At 43.4% G+C, this 27,931-nt stretch overlaps 1 protein-coding gene across 1 annotated transcript; it reads left to right on the top strand.

Moving 5' to 3' along the window:
• The first annotated feature begins 274 nt into the window (after nucleotides 1-274).
• Nucleotides 275-27,477, top strand: ZNF507 (zinc finger protein 507). Its single transcript, XM_060787948.2, has 7 exons — nucleotides 275-367; nucleotides 2,653-4,724; nucleotides 7,169-7,274; nucleotides 15,179-15,293; nucleotides 19,281-19,385; nucleotides 24,690-24,824; nucleotides 26,777-27,477. Exons 1-7 carry the CDS (start codon nucleotides 340-342, stop codon nucleotides 27,138-27,140), a joined length of 2,925 nt encoding a protein of 974 aa, XP_060643931.2. The 5' UTR covers nucleotides 275-339; the 3' UTR covers nucleotides 27,141-27,477.
• Nucleotides 27,478-27,931: the final 454 nt, after the last annotated feature.

Raw genomic sequence — 27,931 nt, forward strand, 5'->3', positions numbered from 1 at the left:
CTCCAACTCCCACCATTCCTCACAGCCTCAGGCCCCTTCCTTTTCCCCCTCAGCCGCTCTGAGGGGGAAAAGGAAGGGGCCTGAGGCTGTGAGGAATGGTGGGAGTTGGAGTCCAAAACACCTGGAGGGAGGGAAGGCCCAACTAGGCCCAAGCCTGGTCCCTGGTTGTGCCTTGGAGTCGCCATGGCAACAGGTGGGCGGGGCTCCGGGGAGAGAAAGCAGGAGGAGACTTTCCCTCTCTGGTCACCTGATCCGGGCCCGCGGGTCACGTGATCCCGTGCCCATCGTCGCCATTTTGAAGCGGTGCCTCTGAAGAGAGAAGGGAAGGAGGGGAGGCGGATGCCGGAGGGACCCTCCTCCCGGGAAGGTAAGGGCCCGCAGCCTCCTCTGCACCCGGGTAGAAAGAGCCCCCTGGGTGGGAGAGACCCCCAAAGAGGGCCCCATTCTGCCTGCCAGGATGACACCAGCAAAGCCCTCCCGACAGATGGCCGCCCAGCCCCTGCTTCATAATAATATAGAACCAGAGAATCATGAACCTAGAAGGGACCCCCAGGCTCCATCCAGTCCAACCCATTCTGTCCAACAAGAAGACACCAGCAAAGCCTTCCTGACAGATGACCATCCAACCCCTGCTTCATAATAATAATTATAATAATAATATAGAACCATTGAAACATAGACCTGGAAGGGACCCTCCAAGGGCCATCCAGTCCAACCCCATTCTGTCAAGCAGGAAGACACAAGCAAAGCCCTCCCAACAGATGACCATCCAGTCAATGCTTAATCATAATAATGATATAGAGCCATTGAAACATTGACCTGGAAGGGACCTCCAAGGGCCATCCAGTCCAATCCCATTCTGTCAGGCAGGGAGACACCAGCAAAGCCCTCCCGACAGATGGCCGCCCGGCCCCGCTTAATAATAATAATAATAATAATAATAATAATAATGAGCCAATGATAATAATATAGAACCATTTAAACATAGACCTGGAAGGGATCCTCCAAGGGCCATCCAGTCTAACCCCATTCTGCCAGGCAGGGAGACACCAGCAAAGCCCTCCCGACAGATAGCCATCCAGTCCCTGCTTAATAATAATAATAATAATATAGAACAATGACCCCCAAGGGCCATCCAGTCCAACTCCATTCTACTATGTAGGAAGACACCAGCAAAGCCCTCCCAACAGATGGCCATCCAGTCCCTGCTTAATAATAATAATGATGATAATAATAATATAGAACAATGACCCCCAAGGGCCATCCAGTCCAACCCCATTCTACTATGTAGGAAGACACCAGCAAAGCCCTCCCAACAGATGGCCATCCAGCCCCTGCTTAATAATAATAATAATAATATAGAACAATTGAAACATAGACCTGGAAGGGACCCTCCAAGGGCCATCCAGTCCAACCTCATTCTACCACTCAGGAGGACACCAGCAAAACCCTCCCGACAGATGACCATCCAGTCCCTGCTTAATAATGATAATAATATAGAACCATTGTAACATAGACCTGGAAGTGACCTCCAAGGGCCATCCAATCCAATCCAGTTCTGTCAGGCAGGAAGACACCAGCAAAGCCCTCTTGATAGGTGGCCATCCAGCCCCTGCTTAATAATAATAATAATAATAATAATAATAATATAACCATCTATTCATAGACCTGGAAGGAACCCCAAGAGCCATCCAATCCCTTTCTGCCAGGCAGGAAGACACCAGCAAAGCTGTCCTGACAGATGGCTGCCCAGCCCCTGCTTAATAATAATAATAATATACACCTATTGAAACATAGACCTGGAAGGGACCTCCAAGGGCCATCCAGTCTAACCCCATTCTGCCAGGCAGAGAGACACCAACAAAGTCCTCCCGACAGATGGCCATCCAGCCCCTGCTTAATAATAATAATAATAATAATAATAATTTAGCCATAGAATCATAGACCTGGAAGGGACCTCCAAGGGCCATCCACTCTAACCACATTCGGAAAAGAAAGGTTTTACAGGCTTTCCGAAAAGCAAGTAGCTCTCGGATGGTTCGGGTTTCAACTGGCCAGGCATTCCATAAATAAGGGGCCACAATCGAGAAGGCTCTCTGCCTAGTCGAGGACAGATGATAAGTCCGGATGTTGGGGACTTCAAGCAAATTTTGATCCTCGGACCGAAGCAATCTCTGGGGTTGGTAGAGGGATAAGCAGGCCCTCAGGTACGCCGGCCCTGGACCATATAAGGCCTTAAAGGTTAGTACCAGCACCTTGAAAGTGATCCGGTACTCAATCGGAAGCCAGTGCAGCTGTTGTACAATTGGGGTGATACGACACCTCGTCAGCATTCCGGCGAGAAGACGAGCCACCGCATTTTGCACCAGCTTCAGTTTCCGGATCACTGACAAAGGAAGGCCAATGTAGAGGGCATTACAGTAGTCAAGCCTCGAGATGACGGTCGCCTGGATCACCGTAGCCAGGTCGTTCCTAGGTAGGAAGGGAGCCAGTCGCCTAGCCTGATGCAGGTGGAAAAACGCAGATCTGCTCACAGCAGAGACCTGTGATAATATCTTATTATTATTGGTAGTATTATATTGAAGTGCGTTATAATATTAGAAATATATAATATATTACAATATTATATTATATTTATTTTTAAATTTTCAGGTATTATGGAAGCCAGCAACAACATTACAGCACTCATCTCAAGTATCGGGGAGCAAGAAGCGGTCCTCATCTCTGAAGCAGCCTTAAGCCCAAGCTCAGAAAGTGGCGAGGATCAGAAGTGTAACCCTGACCCGCTCATCCAAGTCATTCAGAAGCTAAGCAAGATCGTTGAGAGCGACAAATCTCAGAAATGCCTTTTGATAGGGAAAAAGCGCTTGCATCCCGACGCATCGCTGCTGTCACTTGAGCCACAGAACCTCCTCGAGATTCCACCCAAAACCCTTGAACTGCCCGCTTTAGGCACCATTAATATCGAGGATTATTATGTAACAGACAGTCCTCCAGTGAGCAAAAGGAAGGTGATTTGTTACCAGTGCAGCCTCTGTAAATCTTTGTCTCCCACGCTTCCCTTATTGAAAGAACACATCAAACAACACGGCCAGCAGAACGAGGTGATACTTATGTGTTCCGTGTGCAGTTTTGCCACCAGAAGTCTTGAAGAGTTTGAGGCTCATGTCCGGCATCACCCGGAGACTGGTGACAAAACTCACGCACCATCAAAGGAGCAGCAGTGTTTAGGTCTGCCAAGCAGTACTTTGCAGGGACCGGTTGAAAGCGTTGTCAAAGTAGGCACTGATCTGGTGGCGCAGCTTCAGCCTCACGTCGCTGCGAAAGAGAGGCGAAAATGGTATACGTACGAACAATACGGCATGTACCGCTGCTTGATTTGCAGTTACACTTGTGGCCAGCAAAGAATGTTGAAAACCCACGCCTGGAAACATGCAGGTGAAGTGGATTGCTCTTATCCCATATTTGAGGAAGAAAACGAGCAAGCGGCGTTGTCAGATCCGGCTGCTTTAGGCGTCCCTCACACCTTGGACACTGTTGTCCTTGCATTGGAAAATAATGAACTGGGTCTCTGTGACGACCGGGCTGTTCAGCTCCACATTTGCAGTCCTGAGCAAATGACTTACAAACCCTTGCAAACAGAAGAACCTGTGAAAGAAGAGGCCGCCATCAGTCAATCAACCGGAAAGCTGTTGGAGGAGGCGGATTTCGAGCAAGATAGTGTGGCAAGTGACAGTTTACTTTCCTCGGCCCAGAAAATCATTAGCTGCAGCCCCAATAAAAAGGGCCACGTTAATGTCATCGTGGAACGTTTGCCAAGCGCCGAGGAACCTGTCTTGCAAAAGCCTTACTCGATGGAGGCGGAAATGGAGGCTGAGAAAAAGGTCATTTCTGAGCAGGCCACCCTCGCTCGGGACGGACCCGGGGACATTTATCACATGGATAAAAACTCTGTTGAGCTTGAAGAGGTTATTATTGGGTGGAGCAGCACCGAAAAGAGAGAAGGGGACGCAAATCCTGCCAGAGCCAAAGAAGCGGATGAGAACGCCCCTCCCGCGAGGAGAAGAACCAATTCGGAGTCCTTGAGGCTGCATTCGCTTGCCGCCGAAGCCCTTGTGACGATGCCAATCCGAGCGGCAGAGCTGGCTCGGTCCGGCCTCCGGGCTGTCGCCGAAGTCAATGCCTTTGGTTCAGAGGTTGGGCAAAAGCAAACCGAAGCTCATTCTAAACTGGCAACGTCCATTGAAACTGACGAACTGACCAGCCTAAACCAAACTGAGTGTGCTCTCGTGGAAATTCAGAAGGACAAGCCGGAGTTGACCGAAGGCCCCATGAAAATGGGCATCAGCATGTCACTGCTTACCGTCATCGAAAAACTGAAAGAAAGGACTGACCAGAACGCCTCTGACGACGACATTCTGAAGGAGTTGCAAGACAACGTCCAGTGCCAACCGGCCAACAATGCCAGTGTCCTCGGGAGCAGCCTGGTGGAATATCTCCCCAACGACGACCGTCCCTTTCGGTGCCGCTTGTGTCACTACAGCAGTGGCAACAAGGGGTACATCAAGCAGCACCTGCGCGTTCACCGGCAGCGGCAGCCCTATCAGTGCCCCATCTGCGAGCACATCGCGGACAACAGCAAGGATTTGGAAAGCCATATGATCAACCACTGCAAAACCCGGATGTACCAGTGCAAACAGTGTGAGGAGTCCTTTCATTACAAGGTGAATCATGACCATGGCCTTGTGTTTTCTATCAGCATGGTCAGAATGGCAATCCTTGTTGCTGTGGACTAAGGGCCCTTTCAGACAGGCCCTATATTCCAGGATTTGATCCCAGGTTTTCTGATAATCACAGATTATTTGGCAGTGGAGACTTATATTATCAAGTTTGAAGCAGAAACCTGGGGTCAGATCCTGGGATATAGGGCCTGTCTGGAAGGGACCAAGATGTGTGAAAGCCTTTCTTACTTGCATCACAAATATAAATAGGAAGGTAGCAAAGATTTCACTGGCTCTCAGAAAATACGTAACAGAATTTGAAAAAGAAAGTTTGTTCCTGGTTTTAAAATGTTGTGGCCCAGTCTGTGTATATATTTGTGCATGTGTGTGTGTGTGTGTGTGTGTGTGTGTGGTTTCTCGCATGCATTGTAATGTAATTTTAAATTGTTGGCTTTTTAAGTCTCTTCCACTATGTTTTTCAGTCTTTTTATGAGTGATGGTCACTCATTGGCCTGATAGGTGCGTTGTGTCCAAATTTGGTGTCAGTTGGCCCATTGGTTTTTGAGCTATGTTACTCCCACAAACGAACATTAGATCTTTATTTATATAGATTAATTCTGTATTACTTACTCTGAAAGTGGTTGATATACTCCAAAAAACATAGACCCGTTCTACACAGCTGAATAAAATCCAGATTGTCTGCTTTGAATTGCATTATATTACACTGTTCTACAAATTTTCAGTTTTTCTCAGTTACGGAAACGAAATGTGCCGTTTCTTAATAAATTTAACATGCTGAATTCAAATATAATAATTAAATGTGTTAATTGGCTCTGGTTTTTATGCAACAGCTATTTCAATTTTCTCCAGAATAGGTAATTCGTTAATATTATGATAATGCGCCTAACCTTACTGCATGTATACAAACTGTGAATATTTACTAAATTTTAGTCAAATTATATTGCCAATAGTTTATCCGTGAGAAATATTTATTTAATTAGTCTATTGTTTATGTTTGTGCAGCAAGAAACTCTATGAGTAGGCCTAATGCAGTTGAAAAGTCTGAAAGTTGAAATGTCGCTTTAATCGTGACTTTAGTTTACATCCTGTTTGCTTCTCTTGACTTTTCTTTTGTATTCAAGGAAAGGATTCCCTCTTCCAATGCTCCAGCAGGAGTCTGAGGCATAACTGCAGTCAAAAGAACAATGTAAAATGATGTATAAATATGTGAGAGGAAGCCACAGGGAGGAGGGAGCAAGCTTGTTTTCTGCTTCCTTGGAGACTAGGACGCGGAACAATGGCTTCAAACTACAAGAGAGGAGATTCCATCTGAACATTAGGAAGAATTTCCTGACTGTGAGAGCCGTTCAGCAGTGGAACTCTCTGCCCCGGAGTGTGGTGGAGGCTCCTTCTTTGGAAGCTTTTAAGCAGAGGCTGGATGGCCATTTGTCAGGGGTGATTTGAATGCAATATTCCTGCTTCTTGGCAGAATGGGGTTGGACTGGATGGCCCATGAGGTCTCTTCCAACTCTTTGATTCTATGATTCTATGATTCTATGTTTAACTTCGATACTGTCTCAGTCTTCAACTGACTGACCCTCACCGTTCAAAAGTCTGGCCTTATATAGGGCTTTCTGACTTTTGCACACGGCGCTCATACTGCGTCATCAAACTTTCTAGAGTATTCTAGAATCTTCCATAGTCGCAACATGCATTTTTTTCAACCATACGTGATCACGTGATTGCTTATATCATAAAAACTAGAGCCAATATACATTTTTTAATGTCATTTTCGTTTTCAGCACCCCAAAATAATAAAAGAACAACTATTTTCAGGCCCAAAACTTTTTCTCCGTTGAACAGTGTTATATGGCAGTGTAGATTAAGGACCCTTCCACACAGCCATATAACCCAGAATATCAAGGCAAATAATCCACAATATCTGCTTTGAATTGGATTAACTAAGGGCCCTTCCATGCTGCCCCTTTATCCCAAAATCTGACCCATATTATCTTATTATCCCAGGTTATCTGGCAGCGCAGACTCAGGGCCCTTCCAAACAGGCCCTATATCCCAGGACCTGATCCCAGGTTTTCTGTTTATCTCAGATTATCTGACTCATATCATTATTAAAGTGGAAAACCTGGTATATAAGACCTGTCTGGGAGAGCCCTCATATGTTCCAGTTTAAAGCAGATAATCTGGGATCAGATCCTGGTATATAGGGCAGTGTGGAAGCGCCCTGAGTCCACAATGCCATATACATATTGGGTTGAGAAACACTGATCTAGATGCTTCATGCCCTGCATAACTCAAGCTTGCTTTGCAATGTATTTTAATTATAATTTCCTGGCACCTTCGTAAGTATGAAAGCAAGTGTTGAGTATCAGGAATAGACAGTGTCATGTTTACAGTTTTCAAAACGATGTGACTTTTTTGTGTTCCAGAGTCAGCTGCGAAACCATGAAAGAGAGCAACACAGCCTTCAAGAGATTTACTCAGCGGCCTCAACTGACAGCCTAATAACTTGCAGTGAAGTGGATGAAAGAGTTGGTACTGTATCCCTTTTTCATTGGCTTGTTCCTAATAGCAAGAATGAGCAAGAATGTCGCCATTGCTAGCAATGTACACAGCTTGAAATGCTCCTGTTTAAAAGTAACTTGTTTCCGTTAATTGTTACATTGGGGAAGTGCAAAAGTAATCTATTATGTTACTCATTATTCTTTTGATATTTTGTTGTTATATGCTATCCTGGGTTTAGAAAAGGCAGAGGAACGAGAGACCAGATTGCCAATATCCGCTGGATAATGGAGAAAGGCAGGGAGTTTCAGAAAAACATCTATTTCTGCTTCATTGACTCTTCTAAAGCCTTGGACTGTGTGGATCATCATAAATGGTGGCAAGTCCTTGATGGGATGGGCATCCCAAGCCCCCTTCCCTCTCTCCTGAGGAATCTGTACAAGGACCAAGTAGCCACAGTCAGAACTGACCACGGAACAGGAGACGGGTTCAAGATTGGGAAAGGCGTCCGGCAAGGCTGCATCCTCTCACCCAACCTTTTTGACTTGTATGCAGAACACATCATGCGAGGATGTGCGGGGCTTGAGGAATGCAAAGCTGGGGTGGAAATGGCTGGAAGAAACATTCACAACCTCAGATATGCAGATGACACCACTCTGATGGCCGAAAGCGAGGAGGAGCTGAGGAGCCTTCTAATCAAGGTGGAAGAAGAAAGCGCAAAAGCCGGGTTGCAGCTAAACATCAAAAAAACCAAAATGATGGCAACAAGAATGAGTGACAACTGGGAAATACAGGGAGAAAATGTGGAGGCCGTGACAGACATTGTATTTCTAGGTGCAAAGATTACGGCAGATGCAGACTGTGCCCAGGAAATCAGAAGACGCTTCCTTCTTGGGAGGAGAGCAATGTCCAATCTCGATAAAATAGTCAAGAGTAGAGACATCAGACTGGCAACCAAGATCCATTGCCTAGTCCAAGCCATGGTCTTCCCTGTAGTCACCTACGGATGTGAGAGCTGGACCTTCGGGAAGGCTGAGCGAAGGAAGAGAGATGCTTTTGAGCTGTGGTGTTGGAGGAAAGTGCTGAGAGTGCCTTGGACTGCGAGAAGATCCAACCAGTCCATCCTCCAGGAAATAAAGCCTGACTGCTCACTGGAGGGAAGGAGACTACAGACAAAGTTGAAGTTCTTTGGCCACATCATGAGGAGACAGGAAAGCCTAGAGAAGACAATGATGCTGGGGAAAGTGGAAGGGAAAAGGAAGAGGGGCCGACCAAGGGCAAGATGGATGGATGGCATCCTTGAAGTGACTGGAATGACCTTGAAGGAGCTGGGGGTGGTGACGGCCGACAGGGAGCTCTGGCGTGGGCTGGTCCATGAGGTCACGAAGAGTCGGAGACGACTGAACGAATGAACAACAACAACATGCTATCCTGGTTTCCCAGGCTATGGAATGTCTTCCCATGGCAAGTCTTTATTTACCAATAAGCAAAGACTTTGCTCGTTGCATCAAAAATAAAATTGACTGTGGCCACTGTGTTACTTCCTAGTGTGTTAAATGCACACTTTGGCAACATCGTTGTAGAGATATTCTATTTACAGCTAAGACAGCATGCCAGGGAAGCTTTGACATGTTACACTTACTCCCTGGAAAATAACAAGAGGGGAAGACTTTTTAGTAGGGTTCACAATATCTTTATTAATGACTTAGACCAAGGGTCCTCAAACTTTTTAAACAGAGGGCCAGGTCACAGTCCCTCAAACTGTGAGAGGAAGTCCTAGGGAGGAGGGAGCAAGCTTGTTTTCTGTTGCCCTAGAGACTAGGTCGCAATGGAGCAATGGCTTCAAAGTACAGGAAAGGAGATTCCACCTGAACATGAGGAAGAACTTCCTGACTGTGAGAGCCGTTCAGCAGTGGAACTCTCTGCCCCGGAGTGTGGTGGAGGCTCCTTCTTTGGAAGCTTTTAAACAGAGGCTGGGTGGCCATCTGTCAGGGGTGATTTGAATTTGATTTTCCTGCTTCTTGGCAGAATGGGGTTGGACTGGATGGCCCATGAGGTCTCTTCCAACTCTAGGATTCTATGAAATATGTGAGGGGAAGTCATAGAGAGGAGGGAGCAAGCTTGTTTTCTGCTGCCCTGGAGACTAGGACGCAATGGCTTCAAACTACAGGACAGGAGTGGAAACCTCCAGACAACCCCATTGCCTTGGTGCTATAAGAGGGTTTTAGCACCAATGCAGTGTGTTGCCACATGGTTTTGAGGCAACAGTGGAGTAATGGTGAGGCCGCGGACCATATTTTCATTCTTGTGGACCACTGGTGGTCCACGCACCACAGGCTGGGAACCACTCTGTTAGAACAACCTACTGAGATCAATTCCCAAACTGTCCTGTTTTCTTTCTGTGAGGAATCTGCTGCAGAGCCATATTCATTATCTCACTAAATGTCCCTTGTCATGGTGAGGAACTTGTCTAAATTCCCCAACTGATTCTTTTACACTCACCACTCTATTCTCCTTGCTTTCATCTTCCAATTTAATCCCATTTTTCCAAACTTATTATTTAACCAAGTTTTGTTGTGTTGTAATTTATTTTAGTTGCTATTGCAGGAATTTTGGGATTGTGATTGGTGTCTATTTGTCACTGTATGTTCAACTTTTATTGTTGACTAGCTGTACCCACCACGCACATTGCTGTGGCCAACCTTCCCTCTTTCTTTCTTTCTTTCTTTCTTTCTTTCTTTCTTTCTTTCTTTCTCTCCTTCCGTCCTTCCTTCCTTCCTTCCTTCCCTCCCTCTTTTCTTCATTCCCTCTTTTTCTTTCCCTTCTCTTTCTTCCTTCTCTACCTGTTTCTTTTCTCACTTCCTTTGCTCTTTGGTTCCATCCTTCGTTGTCTCCTTCCCTCCCTCCCTCCCTCCCTCCCTCCCTCCCTCCCTCTCCTTCCTTCCTTCCTTCCTTCCTTCCTTCCTTCCTTCCTTCCTTCCCTCCCTCCCTCCCTCCCTCCCTCCCTCCCTATCTCCCTCTTTTCTTCATTCCCTCTTTTTCTTTCCCTTCTCTTTCTTCCTTCTCTACCTGTTTCTTTTCTCACTTCCTTTGCTCTTTGGTTCCATCCTTCGTTGTCTCCTTCCCTCCCTCCCTCCCTCCCTCCCTCCCTCCCTCTCTCTCCTTCCTTCCTTCCTTCCTTCCTTCCTTCCTTCCTTCCTTCCTTCTCTACCTTTCTTTCTTTCCTTCTTTCCCTCATTCTCTCCTTCCTTCTCTCCTTCCTTCCTTCCTTCCTTCCTTCCTTCCTTCCTTATTTCTGTGTTTGTGTTTTGTATGTGCATATATGTGTGTATATATTTGTGTATATGTGTATGTGTGTTTGTGTACATATGTGGTTTTGTGCATTCGTTGTAATTTTTTGTTTTTTGGCTCTTTAAGTCTCTTCTGCTGTATTTTCCAATGTTTTTATGAGTGATGATTGCTCGTTGGCCTAATAGGTGTCTTGTGCCCAAATTTGGTATCAGTTCTCCCAGTGGTTTTTGAGTTCTGTTAATCCCACAAACAAACATAATATTTTTATTTATATAGACTGGCTGTACCCGCCATGCATTGCTGTGGCCAACCTTCCCTCTTTCCCTCCTTCCTTCACTCCCTCTGTCCTTCCTTCCCGTCTTTCCTTCTCTTCTTCCTTCCTTCTCTATCTCTTTCCTTCCTTCCCCCTTTTTCTTTCTCTTCTGCTCTCTTCCTTCTCTCTTTCCTTCCCTCCCTCTTTCTCTACATCTTGCCCCCTTCCTTCACTCCCTTTCCTTCCTTCTTTCCCTTTTTTCTTTCCTTCTCTCCTTCCTTCCTTCTCTAATTTTCCCTCCCTCTTTCTCTACTTTCTTCCTTTTCTACCTCTTTCCTTCCTTCCTTCTCTCTTTGCTTCCATGCTTCCTTCTCCCTTTCTTTCTTTCTTTCCCTCCCTCTTTTCTTTCTTTCTTTTTCCCCTTCCTTCCCTCTTTCTTTCCTTTTTTCTGTATTGTCATTTAGCTTTTCGTCATTTACCTTTTGGGGGCTTTTTAAGTCCCTTCTGCTGTATTTTTCAGTGTTTTTATGAGTGAAGGACATATATTGGGTTGTCAGGTGTCTTGTGTCCAAATTTGGTATCAATTCCCCCAGTGGTTTTTGAGTTCTGTTAATCCCACAAACGAACATTACATTTTGATTTATATAGATACAGTCAGTGGACTCATCAATAAATAGATCTATTTATTTATTTATTTATTTATTTATTTTAAATGTTTTGTATACCGGCCTTCTGACCTCTCTTGAGGGACTCAGACCAGTTTCCAACCATAATATCACATACAGTCAATAAAACATCATAATACATATTAGAGTAAAACATTAAAACAGCAATTACAATCAATAACTATAATGGTCAGTCGTCCCACTAAAATCGTTGCTCATCCTCCTCCATCCATATCTCAGGGTGTTGGCTCACTCGTTGAATGCCTGTCTCCATAACCACATCTTTACCTGTTTTCTAAATGTCAGGATAGAAGGGGCAGTTCTGATCTCCAGTGGGAAAGAGTTCCAGAGTCGCAGGGCCACCACCGAGAAGGCCCTGTCCCTCGTCCCCACCAGACGCGCTTGTGAGGCCGGTGGGACCGAGAGCAGGGCCTCTCCAGCCGATCTTAATAATCTTGATGGTTCATAGGGGAGAATACGTTCGGAAAGGTAAACAGGGCCGGAGTCGTTTAGGGCTTTATAGGTCAACACCAGCACTTTGAATTGTGCTCGGAAGCTAATTGGCAGCCAGTGGAGCTGGTGTAACAGCGGAGTGGTGTGCTTCCTGTACCCAGCACCCGTTAGTAACCTGGCTGTCGAAAGCTGGACCATTTGAAGCTTCCGAGCAGTCTTCAAGGGCAACCCCACGTAGAGAGCATTGCAGTAGTCTAAACGGGATGTAACCAAAGCGTGGACCACCGTGGCCAAGTCAGACTTCCCAAAGTACGGGCGCAGCTGGCGCACAAGTTTTAATTGTGCGAAGGCTCCCCTGACCACCTCCGAAACCTGGGACTCCAGGCTCAGCGATGAATCTAGGAGAACTCCCAGACTGCGAACCTGTGCTTTTAGGGGGAGTGGAACCCTGTCCAGCACAGGCTGTCACCCTATGCCCTGTTCGGCCTTACGACTGACCAGGAGTACCTCTGTCTTGTCTGGATTTAGTTTCAATCTGTTGTCCCTCATCCAGTCCGTCACAGCGGCCAAGCACCGGTTCAGGACCAGAAAGTATCTATCTTATACTTTCTTTGCTACTGCCTACAGATCCTTAGAGAAGCCAGTTGGTTTTAGTTGTCTTTAACTGGAAGACTCAGGAATTAAGAGATGACACTAATTATTCAATGTGATGCTTCCCTTCTTTCCTCCTCCCTCATCGCTGCAGAAACGACACACAAGCCTTGCATTGATCCTTAATGTGCTTCTTTTTCATTTCAAAACCTCGAGTTGGAAGTGTGACTTGACTGAAAATGTTCTCCTTCTTAAAAGCATTCATCACACGAGAATTTAAGCTTTCTAGGGTATTTTGAAAACTCCTTGCAGTCCTATGAAGGCTCCGTTGCAGGAGGAAGGAGGCCCTCTTGTCAGACAGATGCCGCCTCTATAAAAACAGCCCGAATGCGAGACGTTTATGGCGTAGCATCTGTTTATGTGCAAGAACATTCGCTTCATGTTTACGAAATCGTCGGCACTTCCCTTGATCACGGCTGCGCTACGGAGTTGAAGGGATCTTGTGATTGTAAATGCCTGATAATGTGGGCTTGTTGCAATAATGTACATTATAGAAACACCTGCTTTTGGTGCTAGATTGAAATCGGTCACTTCATCATATACTTTATCTATCTTCATGGCTTCCCCCTCCCTTCACACATATATTCCAGGGATCCACTCAGTTTCCAGAGTCTGGGTAAAAGTGTTCTGATTATTGCAAAATGAAAAGTCTGAGCCAGTGACATAATTATGGGCAAAATATGATGGAAATTAGGGGTTGTGGTTTGATGTTTATCTCTAGGCAGTAGACTTTCATTTGCCAATGGGCACTATTTCATTCCTTGCTATATAATCCAATTTTTGTAACATGTCAGAAGCAACTTGAGAAACTGCAAGTCACTTCTGGTGTGAGAGAATTGGTTGTCTGCAGAGACGTTGCCAGGGGATGATGATGATGATGATGATGATGATGATGATGATGATGATGATAACTTTATTTTTATACCCCGTGAATCATCTCCCCGAGGGGACTCGGGGCGGCTTACAAGGGACAAGCCCAAAAAACAATTAAAACACTTACCAATTAAAAACATCAGATAAAAACAATGCAACACAATTATACACAGTATAATAATAATAATAATAATAATAATAATAATAATAACACATTAAATAATAATAAATTAAATTAAAAAATAAAATAATAATAATAATAAATAAATAAATAAATGAAATAATAATAAAAAAGAGCAAGATGGCTGAAAAGAAAAATGCCCGGATGTGTTACCATCCTGTAGGAGACTTCTCTTGTGCCCCCATATGGGAAGCTGGAGCTGACAGTTGGGAGCTCACCCTGTCTCATGGATTTCAACTGCCAGCCTTCAAGTCAGCAGTTCAGATGGCGCAAAGGTTTAACCCATTGCATCACTGCAACTCCCAATTAAGGAAAGTCTTAGCTTGCAGGACTAGTCCAAAACAACTTAGGGTCCTAAGCTTCAGCCTGAAAAGAATAGTAGTTTCCTCAACATTCGTTTTGGGAGGTTACAACCTAACAAGGATAAACCAGAGCATTCTTCATTACAGTATGTCTGGATTACACCCACCTCTTAAATTTGTTTTGTGTGTTCTGTATCATTCTAGTCACCATCTGTCCAAAAGGAGAGAAAAAGTGGGGTATGAGCAACAACAACAACAACAATAATAATCTGCTTAAAGTGCAAAAGACAAAGAGGGAATACCGTAAAAACACAATCCAGAGCAGAAGAGAAAACTGGCCAAAGAAGACTCTCTCTCCATGGACAGCTCCTGGGGAAAATTGAGAGCCAAATTGACAAAGAAAAACATGGCTGTGGCTCACAAATGCAACTCTGAAAAAGGAGACAAAGGAGGGCCCGATTCTGGCAGCCCAAGAACAAGCCATTCGAACCAAGGCCATCCAAGCCAGAGTTGAAAAGTCGACAACAGATCCCAAATGTAGATTCTGCAAGGAAGCAGATGAAATCATGGATCCCATCCTCAGCTGCTGCAAGAAGATTGTGCAGACAGAATACAAGCAGAGGCACAACACCCTTGCTCTGCTGATGCATTGGAACTTGTGCCACAAACATCATCTGCCTGCAACAAAGAACTGGTGGGATCACAAACTGGAAAGAGTTACAGAGAATGAACATGCCAAACTCCTCTGGGACTTCTGGATTCAGACAGACAGAGATCTGGAGCACAAGATTCCTGACCTCACAATTGTGTTAAAAAACAAAATGTGGATCGTCGATGTCGCAATCCCAGGTGACAGCAGGATTGAAGAGAAACAACTGGAGAAGCTGACACAATATGAGGATTTAAAGATTGAACTGCAAAGACTCTGGCACAAGCCAGTCAAGGTGGTCCCAGTGGTGATCGGCACATTGGGTGCAATGCCTCAAGACCTTGGCCTGCACTTAAACACAACGGCGCTGGCAAAATTACCATCTGCCAGCTGCAAAAGGTCATCTTACTGGGATCTGCACGCATTATTCGCCGATACATCACACAGTCCTAGACACTTGGGAAGTGTCCAGCGTGTGATCCAATACAATAGCCTGCAAAGTGATCTTGTTTGCTGTGTATCAATCTTGTTGTGTATCAAACAGTAGTAGTAGTAGTAGTAATAATAATATAACAATCCCTGGTCTAATCCATTGTCTTTTTGTGCCCTTGTCGTGCAGGTGATAGGGTTTCCGTCCAGAAACTGTATCGTTGTGATATCTGTGATTATACAAGTACAACGTACGTCGGTGTACGGAATCATAGGCGGATTCACAACTCTGATAAGCCATACAGGTAGGTATCTCACTGTTTTCTTTTCCTAGGACTTAAGAAACCTTTTATGCTAATCCCACAAATGAAGATTACATTTTTATTTATATAAACTAGCCATCCCCTGCCATGTGTTGCTGTGGCCCAGTCTGTGTATATGTGTTTTGTGTGTGTATATGTGTGTATATATTTGTGTATATGTCTATATATGTGGTTTTGTGCATTCTTTGTAGTGTATTTTATACTTTTTTGGCTTCTAAACTCCCTTCTGCTGTGTTTTGCAGTGTTTTTATGAGTTATGGTCACTTGTTGGCCTGAGAGGTGTCTTGTGTCCAAATTTGTGTCAATTTGCCCAGTAGTTTTTGAGTTATGTTAATCCCACAAATGAAGATTACATTTTTATTTATATAAACTGGCCATCCCCTGCCACGTGTTGCTGTGGCCCAGTCTGTGTATATGTGTTTTGTGTGTGTATATGTGTGTATATATTTGTGTATATGTCTATATATGTGGTTTTGCGCATGCATTGTAATGTATTTTTTATTTTTTGGCTTTTAAGTCTCTTCTGCTGTGTTTTGCAGTGTTTTTATGAGTGACGGTCACTCGTTGGCCTGAAAGGTGTCTTGTGTCCAAATTTGGTGTCAATTCGTCCAGTGGTTTTTGACACCTGGGGTTCCAGGGTCAGTGATGAGTCCAGGATCACCCCCAGACTGCGGACCTGTGTCTTCAGTGGGAGTGTGACCGCATCCAACCCAGGCTATAATCCCACACCCTGATCTGCCTTACGGCTGACCAGGAGCACCTCTGTCTTGTCTGGATTTAATTTCAGTTTGTTGGCCCTCATCCAGTCAGTTACTGATGACAGGCACCATTTCAGGACCAGAGTGGCATCCTTGGCATTAGGTTCTCGCCATGTTTCTGTCACACCCTTTAAGTTCCCTTTAGTATTTGCAACTGTCTACGTTGGTCATTGTAACTAGGTATATATATTTGAACTGTTTAACTATTTGTTTGGTAACAGTAGCTGAAGACTAGAACTGACTGGTTGTATCCACTGTGGCGTTGCCAAGGAGACCAGGCAGAGGAGAGTGGAAAGTGGGCGGAGCCTAGCAAGAGAAATCCATCTGCGTTTTAAAAAGAAGCAGTTAGTTAGGGTTTAGGTTCCGAGGAGTGAGGAGTGAGGGTTTAGGTTTAGAGGAGTTGGTAGAGGAAAGGATTAGGAGGTTGTAGCTGAAAGAGAGTGAATTGGGAAGCAAAGTTTCGAGGCTTTGGAAAGCCGGATTAAGCTACTGGAAGTTTCTTAGCCTAGAGAGGCTGATAAGGGAAATGAAGCCAGTATTCTGTTAGTCTAAGGAAAGGCTAAAGAATAAGCTTATTAAGTATCTGATCAAGGGAGGATCAGATAAGGGAGACATCCCTGTATTGAAACTTTGTTTTGTAATAAGTGCTTCACCTCAGGAAGATACTGTGTAACCTGAAAGAGTGTAACATTCAACTAATCAAGCATTGTTCTGAGTTCTATAACCAAAGTTACGTCTTGCAACCACACGCTGTGTATAGGGCTGGGCGGTTTCGTTTCGTTAATTCGTAATTCGTTTAAAAATTCGTTAATTTTTCAATTACAAAACGATAACAAACCAGTCTGGAGCAATTTTTAAAAAAACGAATTTTTAAATCGTTTCGTAAATGTTTTGTATTTCGTTATTGTATTCGTTTCGTTATCGTTTTGAGGTCGTTTCGTTATTATTTCCGCATGTCTGGGGCAAGTTTTATGGTTGTTTTTGGTTTTCTAAGGGTTTTTATAGTTGTTTTTGGTTTAATTAAGCTTCAGAAGTTCCCCCTGTCCCATTTGGAGGTTTTTTAGCGTATTGCGCAGTCGCGTCCGCCATTAACGAATCGATTCGTTATTGTTTCGGAAATCGATTCGTTATTGTTTTGTAATTTCTTTTCACATTTACGAAATTTCGTAAATATCGAACTTTTTTAAAGGAAAATTTTGTAATTATTTTAAATAACGAAACGCAAAAACCCCCAAAAAACGAATCGATTTTAGAAACAAATTTTTCCGTTGTTACCCAGGCCTAGCTGTGTACTTAATAAAATTGTTAACTTTTATTTGAAGATTGCCTCAGCTCCGTCTATTCTGTGTACCAAGTGCCATTTCTCACAATAATACAACTTACCTCACGTGGTGGTAGAAACGTAGGGAAAAGTAACCAAATAAATCTACATTCTTCTCTCCAGTCACGCTACACACTATATTGTGTTGTTATTGTTGTGTTAATTTTGTACTGTGCTTTTATGGTTTTAAATTGTATATTGTTGTTTGATTATCTTGTTGTAAACCGCGTTGAGTCGCCAGCTAGGCTGAGAAACGGCGGTATACAAGTAAAGTAAAGTAAATAAATAAATAAATAAATAAATACAGTGTAATTACTACTAAGTTATTACTTTCTTAATAAAGGAGGGAGTGCAATTGAACAGCCTCCCTTCCAACTTGATGGTAAATTTGGTTCCTAATCGGCAACCTCCATTGCAAATCGGCCAGTTCTTTTTAGAATTGGGAACTGGGGTGAAATCTCCTGAATACTGGATCCTTTCAAATTGGAGGCAACAATAAATTATCCCTCAGATCCCCTGCTTCTTCGCAGTCATCAATCACCATTTTGGGTTGCGGTGAGTACAAGGGAGAGAGCTTTTTCCTCTGTGGCCCCCCGACTCTGGAACTCACTACCTGGAGAAATTAGGAAAGCCCCTTCCCTAGAAACCTTTAAAAAGAACCTTAAAACCTGGCTCTTCTGCTGCGCCTTTGGTGAGTAGGTATACAATCTCACACTATTGCTTAGCCTCAACTTTTTTGTCATTGGAGTATATGCCCCCCCCCCCCCCAAATGGGAAAGCCTGATTCCACAACCCCCACTATAATGAGTCCTCCTCTGCAAATAATCTGTCTCTCTTTTATCTCGCCTGAGTTTATAATTAGTTTTAATTCGTTTTTCTTTTAATCATTACATGTAGCCCGCCCATTGTCATTGTGCCTATTGTAATTTTATATTGCTATGTATTTACATGTTTTATGTAATTATGTTGTTGTTGTTTATTGTTTGCGTTTTCAGTTGTGTTTTCAGTTTTACTTTATTGTAATTTGTTGTTTGGGCCCGGCCTCACGTAAGCCACTCCGAGTCCCCATTGGGGAGATGGTGACAGGGTATAAATAAAGACTATTATTATTATTATTATTATTATTATGGGCTGTCTGGCCATGTTCCAGAAGCATTCTCTCCTGACTTTTCACCCATATCTATGGCAGGCATCCTCAGAGATTTATATATCTGTGGAATCACCACTACATGAGCCAACAATGTGATGTGGCGGCAAAAAAAGCCAATGGGATTTTGGCCTGCATCAATAGGAGCCTAGTGTCTAGATCTAAGGAAGTAATGCTACCCCTCTATTCTGCTTTGGTTAGACCACATCTGGAGTATTGTGTCCAATTCTGGGCACCACAATTCAAGAGAGATATGGACAAGCTGGAATGTGTCCAGAGGAGGGCGACTAAAATGATGAAAGGTCTGGAGAACAAGCCCTATGAGGAGCGGCTTGGGGAGCTGGGCATGTTTAGCCTGAAGAGGAGAAGGCTGAGAGGAGATATGATAGCCATGTATAAATATGTGAGAGGAAGCCACAGGGAGGAGGAGGGAGCAAGCTTGTTTTCTGCTTCCTTGGAGACTAGGACGCGGAACAATGGCTTCAAACTACAAGAGAGGAGATTCCATCTGAACATTAGGAGGAACTTCCTGACTGTGAGAGCCATTCAGCAGTGGAACTCTCTGCCCTGGAGTGTGGTGGAGGCTCCTTCTTTGGAAGCTTTTAAGCAGAGGCTGGATGGCCATCTGTCAGGGGTGATTTGAATGCAATGTTCCTGCTTCTTGGCAGAATGGGGTTGGACTGGATGATGGCCCAGGAGGTCTCTTCCAACTCTTTGATTCTATGATTCTTTCTTTCCTTCAGGTGTCGCGTGTGTGACTTTGCAACGACTAATATGAATAGCCTGAAATGCCATATGAGGCGCCATCCGCAGGAGCACCAGGCTGTTCAGCTGATGGAGCAATTCAAGTAGGTCTCTTGATTCCCTGCAAAGGAAGCAGCAATTTGTTTCACATAAAGTGTTGTGGCTTGAGGGAAAATTCTTGGGTTTTCTTATAGATCTGCTCACCTATTGATTCCTTAAGGAACTATATACATCTTCTCATTAGTTTTACATTTTTCAGATAAGGGAGCATCTTTTTTCTTTGTACATTGCTGCCTTGACACACTAAGGGTCCTTCCACACAGCCATATAACACAGAGTATCGAGGCAGGAAATTCCACAATATCTGCTTTGAACTGGGTTATCTGAGTCCACACTGCCACATATTCCAGTTCAAAGCAAATAATGTGGAATTTTGGGTTGTTGTAGGTTTTTTGGGCTATATGGCCATGTTCTAGAAGCATTCTCTCCTGACGTTTTTGCCTAATCAAGGTAGTCAGTTGAAACATTCACACCTAGCTCCAGCAGACGAGTCCTTTTTCCCACCCTGGTCATTCCACAGATATATAAACTAGGCCTGGGTAACAACGGAAAAATTTGTTTCTAAAATCGATTCGTTTTTTGGGGGGTTTTGCGTTTCGATATTTAAAAGAATCCCGAAATTTTCCTTAAAAAAAGTTCGATATTTACGAAATTTCGTAAATGGTAAAAAAATTACGAAACAATAACGAAACAATAACGAATCGATTCGTTAATGGCGGCCACAATCGCGCAATACGCTAAAAAAACTTCTGAAGCTTCCCTCTCCCTCTGTTGTTGACTGTTGGTGTGATATTATAATTTTTTTTCACTAATTAAACAAACAGCAACCCTAAAACTTGCCCCAGACATGCGGAAATAATAACGAAACGACCTCAAACCAATAACGAAACAAATACATAACAAAATACGAAGCATTTACGAAACGAATTGAAAAATTCGTTTCGTTTTTAAGTTGCTCCAGAATGGTTCGTTATCGCTTCGTTAACAAAAAAAATAACGAATGTTTAACGAATTACGAATTAACGAAACGAAACTGCCCAGCCCTAATATAAACCCCTTTTCCTAGTTCCAACAGACCTCACCATCTCTGAGGATGCTTGCCATAGATGCAGGCGAAATGTCAGGAGAGAATGCCTCTTGACCATGGCCATATAGCCTGGAAAAACCTCCAACAACCCAGTGATTCTGGCCATGAAAGCCTTCGACAATACCAGGAACAGATTTTTTTTTTCAAATTTTGTTACATAGTGTTATTGGAAGGATAGGATTCAGCACCTTGGATAGCTCCGTACAAGGATTCCCTCTTCGCCTTCCCCTCCCCAGTGAATTTGTTGTCACCTTGCCTAGCACAAACTCTGGATTATATTTGTATTTTTTTTTCACCATCCTCTTGTCTCCAAGCATATTCACCTGCCGCTTAATTTGTCACAGTCTGACATTTTTTTTCTGCCAAATTGTTTTAGTCTACTTGCTCTCTCCTGATATTATTATTATTATTTATTATTTGCTTTATTTCTATACCGCATTTTTCAGCCCTTAACAGGCGACTCAATGCGGTTTACATGGTACAATTATCAAACAGTGTCAGTGCAATTAAAACATAACAATGCAACAAACAGGATCAACAGCATCAATCCACAACAGTTAACAATCAACAAGACAGATCAACAAGACAAACGTAACATAACGCCTCAGTTGAAATCAGATCCGTTCTCGTAATCCTTGTGCCATTCCTATGTTCCATTTACCGTCTTCCTTGATTGGTTGCACTGCTTAACCAAACGCTTGTTCATAAAGCCAGGTCTTAACCATTCTCCGAAACGTCAGCAGTGAAGCTGCCTGCCTGATGTCTGCCGGTAGGGCATTCCTTAGCTGAGGGGCCACCATTGAGAAGGCCCTGTCTCTCGTCCCCGCCAAGTGCGCCTGTAACGCAGGCAGGATCAAGAGCAGGGCCTCCCCAGACGATCTTAATGTTCTGGTCGGTTCATAGGTGGAGATGCGTTCGGAGAGGTAAGCAGGGTCAGAACCGTTTAGGGCTTTATAGGCTAAAGCCAGCACCTTGAATTGTGCCCGGTAGCGGATTGGCAGCCAGTGGAGCTGGCGCAACAGAGGAGTGGTGTGCTCCCTGAGTGCCGCTCCCGTTAGCAACCTGGCCGCCGAGCGCTGGACCATCTGAAGCTTCCGGGCAGTCTTCAAGGGCAACCCCATGTAGAGCGCGTTGCAGTAATCAATCCGGGATGTAACCGGAGCGTAGACTACCGTGGCCAAGTCAGACTTCCCAAGGTACGGGCGCAACTGGCGCACAAGTTTGAGTTGTGCAAATGCTCCCCTGGACACCACCGAAACTTGGGGTTCCAAGCTTAGCGAAGAGTCCAGGATCACACCCAAGCTGCGAACCTGCATCTTCAGGGGGAGTGTAACCCCGTCTAACACAACTTTATATCAACTTTACACTTTAATTCTATCTACAGTAATTCTTTCCACACCATTATAACAACACCTCTCACTGTAACTTTCTCAGCTATTTGCCATCCATAGGGGAAAAAAACTCACATTATTTATTTATTTATTTATTTGTGGCGTTTATATGCCGCCCTTCTCACCCCACAGGGGACTCAGTGTAGCTTACAATATATATTTTCATACAATATATTATATTATTAGCATCGTACAATATCAGTATTAAATATTACTATATTGCACTGTAGCATTCTATTGTAACATTATTAGTAATATTACATGTAATATAAATATATATATAATTATAATATTGTATTATTATAATTATATATATATATATTTAGACAAAACACAAAGTATGAAAATATATATTGTAAGCCGCTCTGAGTCCCCTTTGGGGTGAGAAGGGCTGCATAGAAATGCCACAAATAAATAAATAAAAACAGGTATTGTTCAGAATTTACAGAAAGTTAGAAGAAATAAAATATATGATAGCTAATATTTAATAGCTATATCTTAACTATTAGAATTAAAATAACCTGGGTGCCAGCTCTATATATCAGATGTCTCACAAGTGCATCCCTCTCCCTGCCTACTTGAAATCTCTTCGTTTTAATTCTAATCTATATAAATAAAAATATAATGTCCGTTTGTGGGATTAACATAATTGAAAAACCACTAGATGAATTGACATCAAATTTGGACACAAGACACCTCTCAGACCAACGAGTGACCATCACTCATAAAAACACTGAAAAATGCAGCAGAAGGGACTTAAAAAGCCAAAAAAGCAAAAATATGCTACAGTGCATGTGCAGAAACAATCCCCCCAGCAAACAAAACACACAATAGCATATCCACACTCTCTTCCGGACTACAGCTCCCAGCATACCCTAGACCAGGCCCTTTAGGAGAGGAGGAGGATCCAAATGCACAGCTTCCAAGCTGCAAGCTTTCTTCTCCTTGGATTTCTTTGAGAGCATCCTGGACTGGAACTCCCAGCAATTCTCCGGAGAGATAGATTAGATAGAGATAGATAGGTAGATAGATTGATCAGGAGGACTGCTGGGAGTTGCAGTCCAAGAATAGGTAGAGAAGGAAGAAAGGGGAGAAAGAAAAAGGGAAAGAAAAGGGGGGAAGGGAGGGAAGAGGAAGAGAAGGAAGGAGAGAAGGAAATAAAAAGGGGAAGGAAGGAAAGGAAGGAAGGAGAGAAAGAAAAAGGGAAAGAAAAGGGGGGAAGGGAGGGAAGAGGAAGTGAAGGAAGGAGAGAAGGAAATAAAAAAGAGAAGGAAGGAAAGGAAGGAAGGAGAGAAAGAAAAAGGGAAAGAAAAGGGGGGAAGGGAGGGAAGAGGAAGTGAAGGAAGGAGAGAAGGAAATAAAAAGGGGAAGGAAGGAAAGGAAGGAAGGAGAGAAAGAAAAGGGGAAAGAAAAGGGGGGAAGGGAGGGAAGAGGAAGAGAAGGAAGGAGAGAAGGAAATAAAAAAGAGAAGGAAGGAAAGGAAGGAAGGAGAGAAAGAAAAAGGGAAAGAAAAGGGGGGAAGGGAGGGAAGAGGAAGAGAAGGAAGGAGAGAAGGAAATAAAAAAGGGAAGGAAGGAGAGAAAGAAGGGAGGAAAGAAAAAGGGAGGGAAGATTGGCCACAGCAACGTGTTGTGGGTACAGCTAGTCGATATAAATAAAAATGTAATGTTTGCTTGTGGGATTAGCATAATTCAACAACCACTGGGTGAATTGACACCAAATTTGGACACACAAGACACCACTCAGGCCAACAAGTGACCATTACTCATAAAAACACTGAAAAACACAGCAGAAGACACTTAAAAAGCCAAAAACCTAAAAAATACATTACAACACATGCACAAAACTACATATATATATATATATACACACACACACACACACACACACACAAGCCGTCCCCTGCCATGCATTGCTGTGGCCTACTCTGGTGGTCATGGAGGTTCTGTGTGGGAAGTTTGGCCCATTTCTATCATTGGTGGGGTCCAGAATGTTCTGTGATTGTAGGTGAACTACAAATCCCAGCAACTACAACTCCCAAATGTCAAGATTCTATTTTCCCCCAAACTCCACCACTGTTCACATTTGGGCATATTGAGTATTGGTTTAGAGTTTGGTCTAGATCCATCCTTGTTTGAGTCCACAGTGCTCTCTGGATGTAGGTGAACTACAACTCCAAAACCAAAGGGCACTGCCCACCAAACCCTTCCAGTATTTTCTATTGGTCATGGGAGAACTGTGTGTCAAGTTTGGTTCAATTCCATCGTTGGTGGGGTTCAGAATGCTCTTTGATTGTAGGTGAACTATAAATCCCAGCAACTACAACTCCCAAATGACAAAATCATATTTTTTTTTTGAGTGAAAGACATACACTGAGTTGTTAGATGTCTTGTGTCCAAATTTGGTGCCAATCCATCCAGTGGTTTTTGAGTTCTGTTAATCCCACAAACAAACATTACATTTTTATTCATATATATATATATATATATACATACATACACACACACATGCAAACACACATATATACAAATATATACACACATGTACATACACAAAACACATATACACATACTGCGCCACAGCAACGCCTGGCAGGGGACGGCTAGTAGTTTCTATATAATGCTTGAAATTTCCTAGGGATCAAGCTATGTATTCGTCTTTATGTTCCACATTTGAAAGAATTATCTGTTAGGAAAATATGTCAAAAGTGTGTGATCTTTAACAAATAGTGTGCAAAATGAGTTCCTGGTTGAAGCAGGTCGGGATAGAAGTGGGACGTGTGTAGAATGTCTTTGATTGGACTCAATTTTGGAGAAGGCTTCCTGGTTTGATCCGATTCTCCTTCTGTCTCCTCTCTTTTGTTGTTCCAGGTGTTCTCTGTGCGGATATGTGTGTAGTCATCCTCCATCGTTGAAATCCCACATGTGGAAACACGCAAGTGACCAAAATTACAACTACGAACAAGTGAACAAAGCTATTAATGATGCGATTTCACAAAGCGGCAGGTAGGTGTGTGTTTTGGAGTATTTGGAATCTCTAATGCAGGGAGACACTGCAAACAACGACACCGCACCAATAACTTGGTCACCTTCACTGCCATCACATTAACTTTGACTTATGGCAACCTTATTTATTCATTTATTTATTTATTTACAGTATTCATATTTCGTCCTTCTCACCCCAGATCACAGGACACGTATACGGCAAACATTCAGTACCGGTTATATAGACAACATATAGAAGTGTGTGTGTGTACATATATAAATTTAATGCTTGTTTGTGGGATTAACATAACTCAAAAACCACTGGATGAATTGACACCAAATTTGGCCAACGAGGGACCATCACTCATAAAAACACTGAAAAACACAGCAGAAGAGACTTAAAAAGCAACGCATGTGCAAAACCACATATATACACAAATATGCACATATACACAAATATATACAGAAATAATTACACACATATGCACACACAAAACACATACAGAGAAAAGGGGAAGGAGAGAAGGAGGGAAAGAAGGAGAGAAGGAAAGAAAGAAAGGTCAAGAAAGAAGGAAGGAGAGAAGGAAATAAAAAAGTGAAAGGAAGGAAGGAGAGAAGGAAGGAAAGAGGGAAGAAAGGAAGGAAAGAGGCAAGGAAGGATGGAACCAAAGAGCAAAGGAAGTGAGAAAAGAAACAAGTAGAGAAGGAAGAAGGAGGAAGGGAAAGAAAAAGAGGGAAGGAAAGAAAGAGGGAGGGAAGGAAGGAGAGAAAGAAAGAAGGAGAGAAAGAAGGGAGAGAAGGAAGGAAAGAGACAAGGAAGGATAGAACCAAAGAGCAAAGGAAACAAGCATAGAAAGAAGAAGGGAAAGAAAAAGAGGGAAGGAAGGAGAGAAAGAGGAAGGGAAGGAAAGAAAGAGAGAAGGAAGGATGGACCCAAAGAGCAAAGGAAGTGAGAAAAGAAACAAGTAGAGAAGGAAGAAAATAGAAGGGAAAGAAAAAGAGGGAAGCAAGGAAAGAGGGAGTGAAGGAAGGAGAGAAAGAGGGAGGGAAGGAAAGAAAGGTAGAGAAGGAAGAAAGGAGAGAAGGAAAAGGTGAAAGAGGGAAGGAAGGAGATAAAGAAAGGAGAGAATGAGGGAGGGAAGGAAGGAAAGAGACAAGGAAGGATGGACCCAAAGAGCAAAGGAAGTGAGAAAAGAAACAGGTAGAGAAGGAAGAAAATAGAAGGGAAAGAAAAAGAGGGAAGGAAAGAGGGAGGGAAGGAAGGTGAGAAAGAAAGAAGCAGAGAAGGAAAGAAAGAAAGGTAGAGAAGGAAGAAAGGAGAGAAGGAAAAGGTGAAAGAGGGAAGGAAGGAGAGAAAGAATGAAAGAGGGGAAAAAAGGAAGGGAAGAGACAAGGAAGGATGGAACCAAAGAGCAAAGGAAGTTAGAAAAGAAACAAGTAGAGAAGGAAGGAAGAAGAAGGGAAAGTAAAAGAGGGAAGGAAGGAAAGAGGGAGGGAAGGAAGGAGAGAAAGAAAGAGGGAGGGAAGGAAAGAAAGAAAGGGAGGGAAGGAAGAAAGGAGAGAAGGAAAAGGTGAAAGAGGGAAGGAAGGAGAGAAGGAATGAAAGAGAGAAGGAAGGAATGGAAGGAAGAGAAGAGACAAGGAAGGATGGAATCAAAGAGCAAAGGAAGTGAAGGAAGAAACAAGTAGAGAAGGAAGAAAGAAGAAGGGAAAGAAAAAGAGGGAAGGAAGGAAGGAAGGAAGGAAGGAAAGAGGGAGGGAAGGAAAGAGGGAGGGAAGGAAGGAAGAGAAGAGACAAGGAAGGATGGAACCAAAGAGCAAAGGAAGTGAGAAAAGAAACAAGTAGAGAAGGAAGAAAGAAGAAGGGAAAGAAAAAGAGGGAGGGAGGGAGGGAAGGAGGGAGGGAAGGTTGAGCACAGCAACGTGTGGCGGGTACAGCTAGTTATCACTAAACCAGTTTCTGTATTTCTTAGGTTTCCAGCTCAGCTTCCTGGGAAGATGATAATTGAAAGCTCTGACGAGAGCGCAGTTCCTCCGACAGGGAACTCGGAGGGCTTGACGTTGCCGGACTCCTCCGATGAGATTGCCGTCAAAACCGTGAATTCTGACGAAAACCAAAACCCTGCTGCTCCTTCTTCTACAACCAATACCTCGTCCAGCTCAGAAAAAAACACTAACTTGGGCGCAGAATACTGCGTCCTCCTCTTCTGCTGCTGCATCTGTGGATTTGAATCCACCAACAAAGAACATTTGTTGGATCACATGAAGGAGCACGAAGGCGAAATCATCAACATCATCCTGAACAAGGACCACACTGCGGCTCAGAGCATCAGCTAAGAGGAGGAAATATCCTGTCAATCCTTTCCTGAAGACCTCGCTAAAGAGAAGACCCGTAACAAAGGCATCCATGTGCCCAAATTCGCAAGTCTTTGTGTCCACAGGAAAGCCGATTATTTCATAAGCTCTTAACGCAACCGAATAGTAAATATTGATGGTAATGGGCCGCTGAGACTGCTATCCCTGCAGACAGAGACCTTTTCAATGCCTGTTGCTAATCCAAAGCATAGTATTATCATAGGAAATCCACACTAAGGTGTTAACTCAAAGGGGTTTAAACTCCATGCCTTGAAACTTATCTTAAGGGTGTCGAATTCATTTCAGAGATATAGATATATATTAATCTCAATGTGAACAACTATAGGTCCATGAAGCAGAGAATGAAAGAGAAGACCAAGCCATGCTTTGAGCCCAATTGCTTCTTCCGCAGAAGAGAACGATCCCTCTCTGATACAAACAGCATCAAACCAGTTGGCATCTCACAAATCACTTGGCTGGCAAGGTATGCGTTGGGTGGGTTTTTCCCCCCCTCCAGTATGAGATGTTATAATACGATGCTTATCTAATTGGGTCTTTTTAAAATACGTATATCAGCAAGCATTTAAGGAGTAGTATGATTTAGTTCCAGTCCCTCGAGGTGCCATAACATACATGGGTTTACCAACATGTTGAATTTAATTGTTTATTGTACTAGCCATTGGCCATGACATAAAATATACAATCTTTCAAAGTACAATAAGCACTTTTATTTATTTATTTACATTATTTCTATCCCCCCCCATTTCAGCCCG

The sequence above is a fragment of the Anolis sagrei genome, chromosome 8 (assembly GCF_037176765.1).
Source record: "Anolis sagrei isolate rAnoSag1 chromosome 8, rAnoSag1.mat, whole genome shotgun sequence".
Taxonomy (NCBI): Eukaryota; Metazoa; Chordata; class Lepidosauria; order Squamata; family Dactyloidae; genus Anolis; species Anolis sagrei.

Coding starts and splice junctions, on each gene's coding strand:
- ZNF507 (XM_060787948.2), top strand. CDS start 340: ATGCCGGAGGGACCCTCCTCCCGGGAAG. Junction 4,725..7,168: donor AGGAGTCCTTTCATTACAAG/GTGAATCATGAC, acceptor TTTGTGTTCCAG/AGTCAGCTGCGAAACCATGA. Junction 15,294..19,280: donor AACTCTGATAAGCCATACAG/GTAGGTATCTCA, acceptor TCTTTCCTTCAG/GTGTCGCGTGTGTGACTTTG.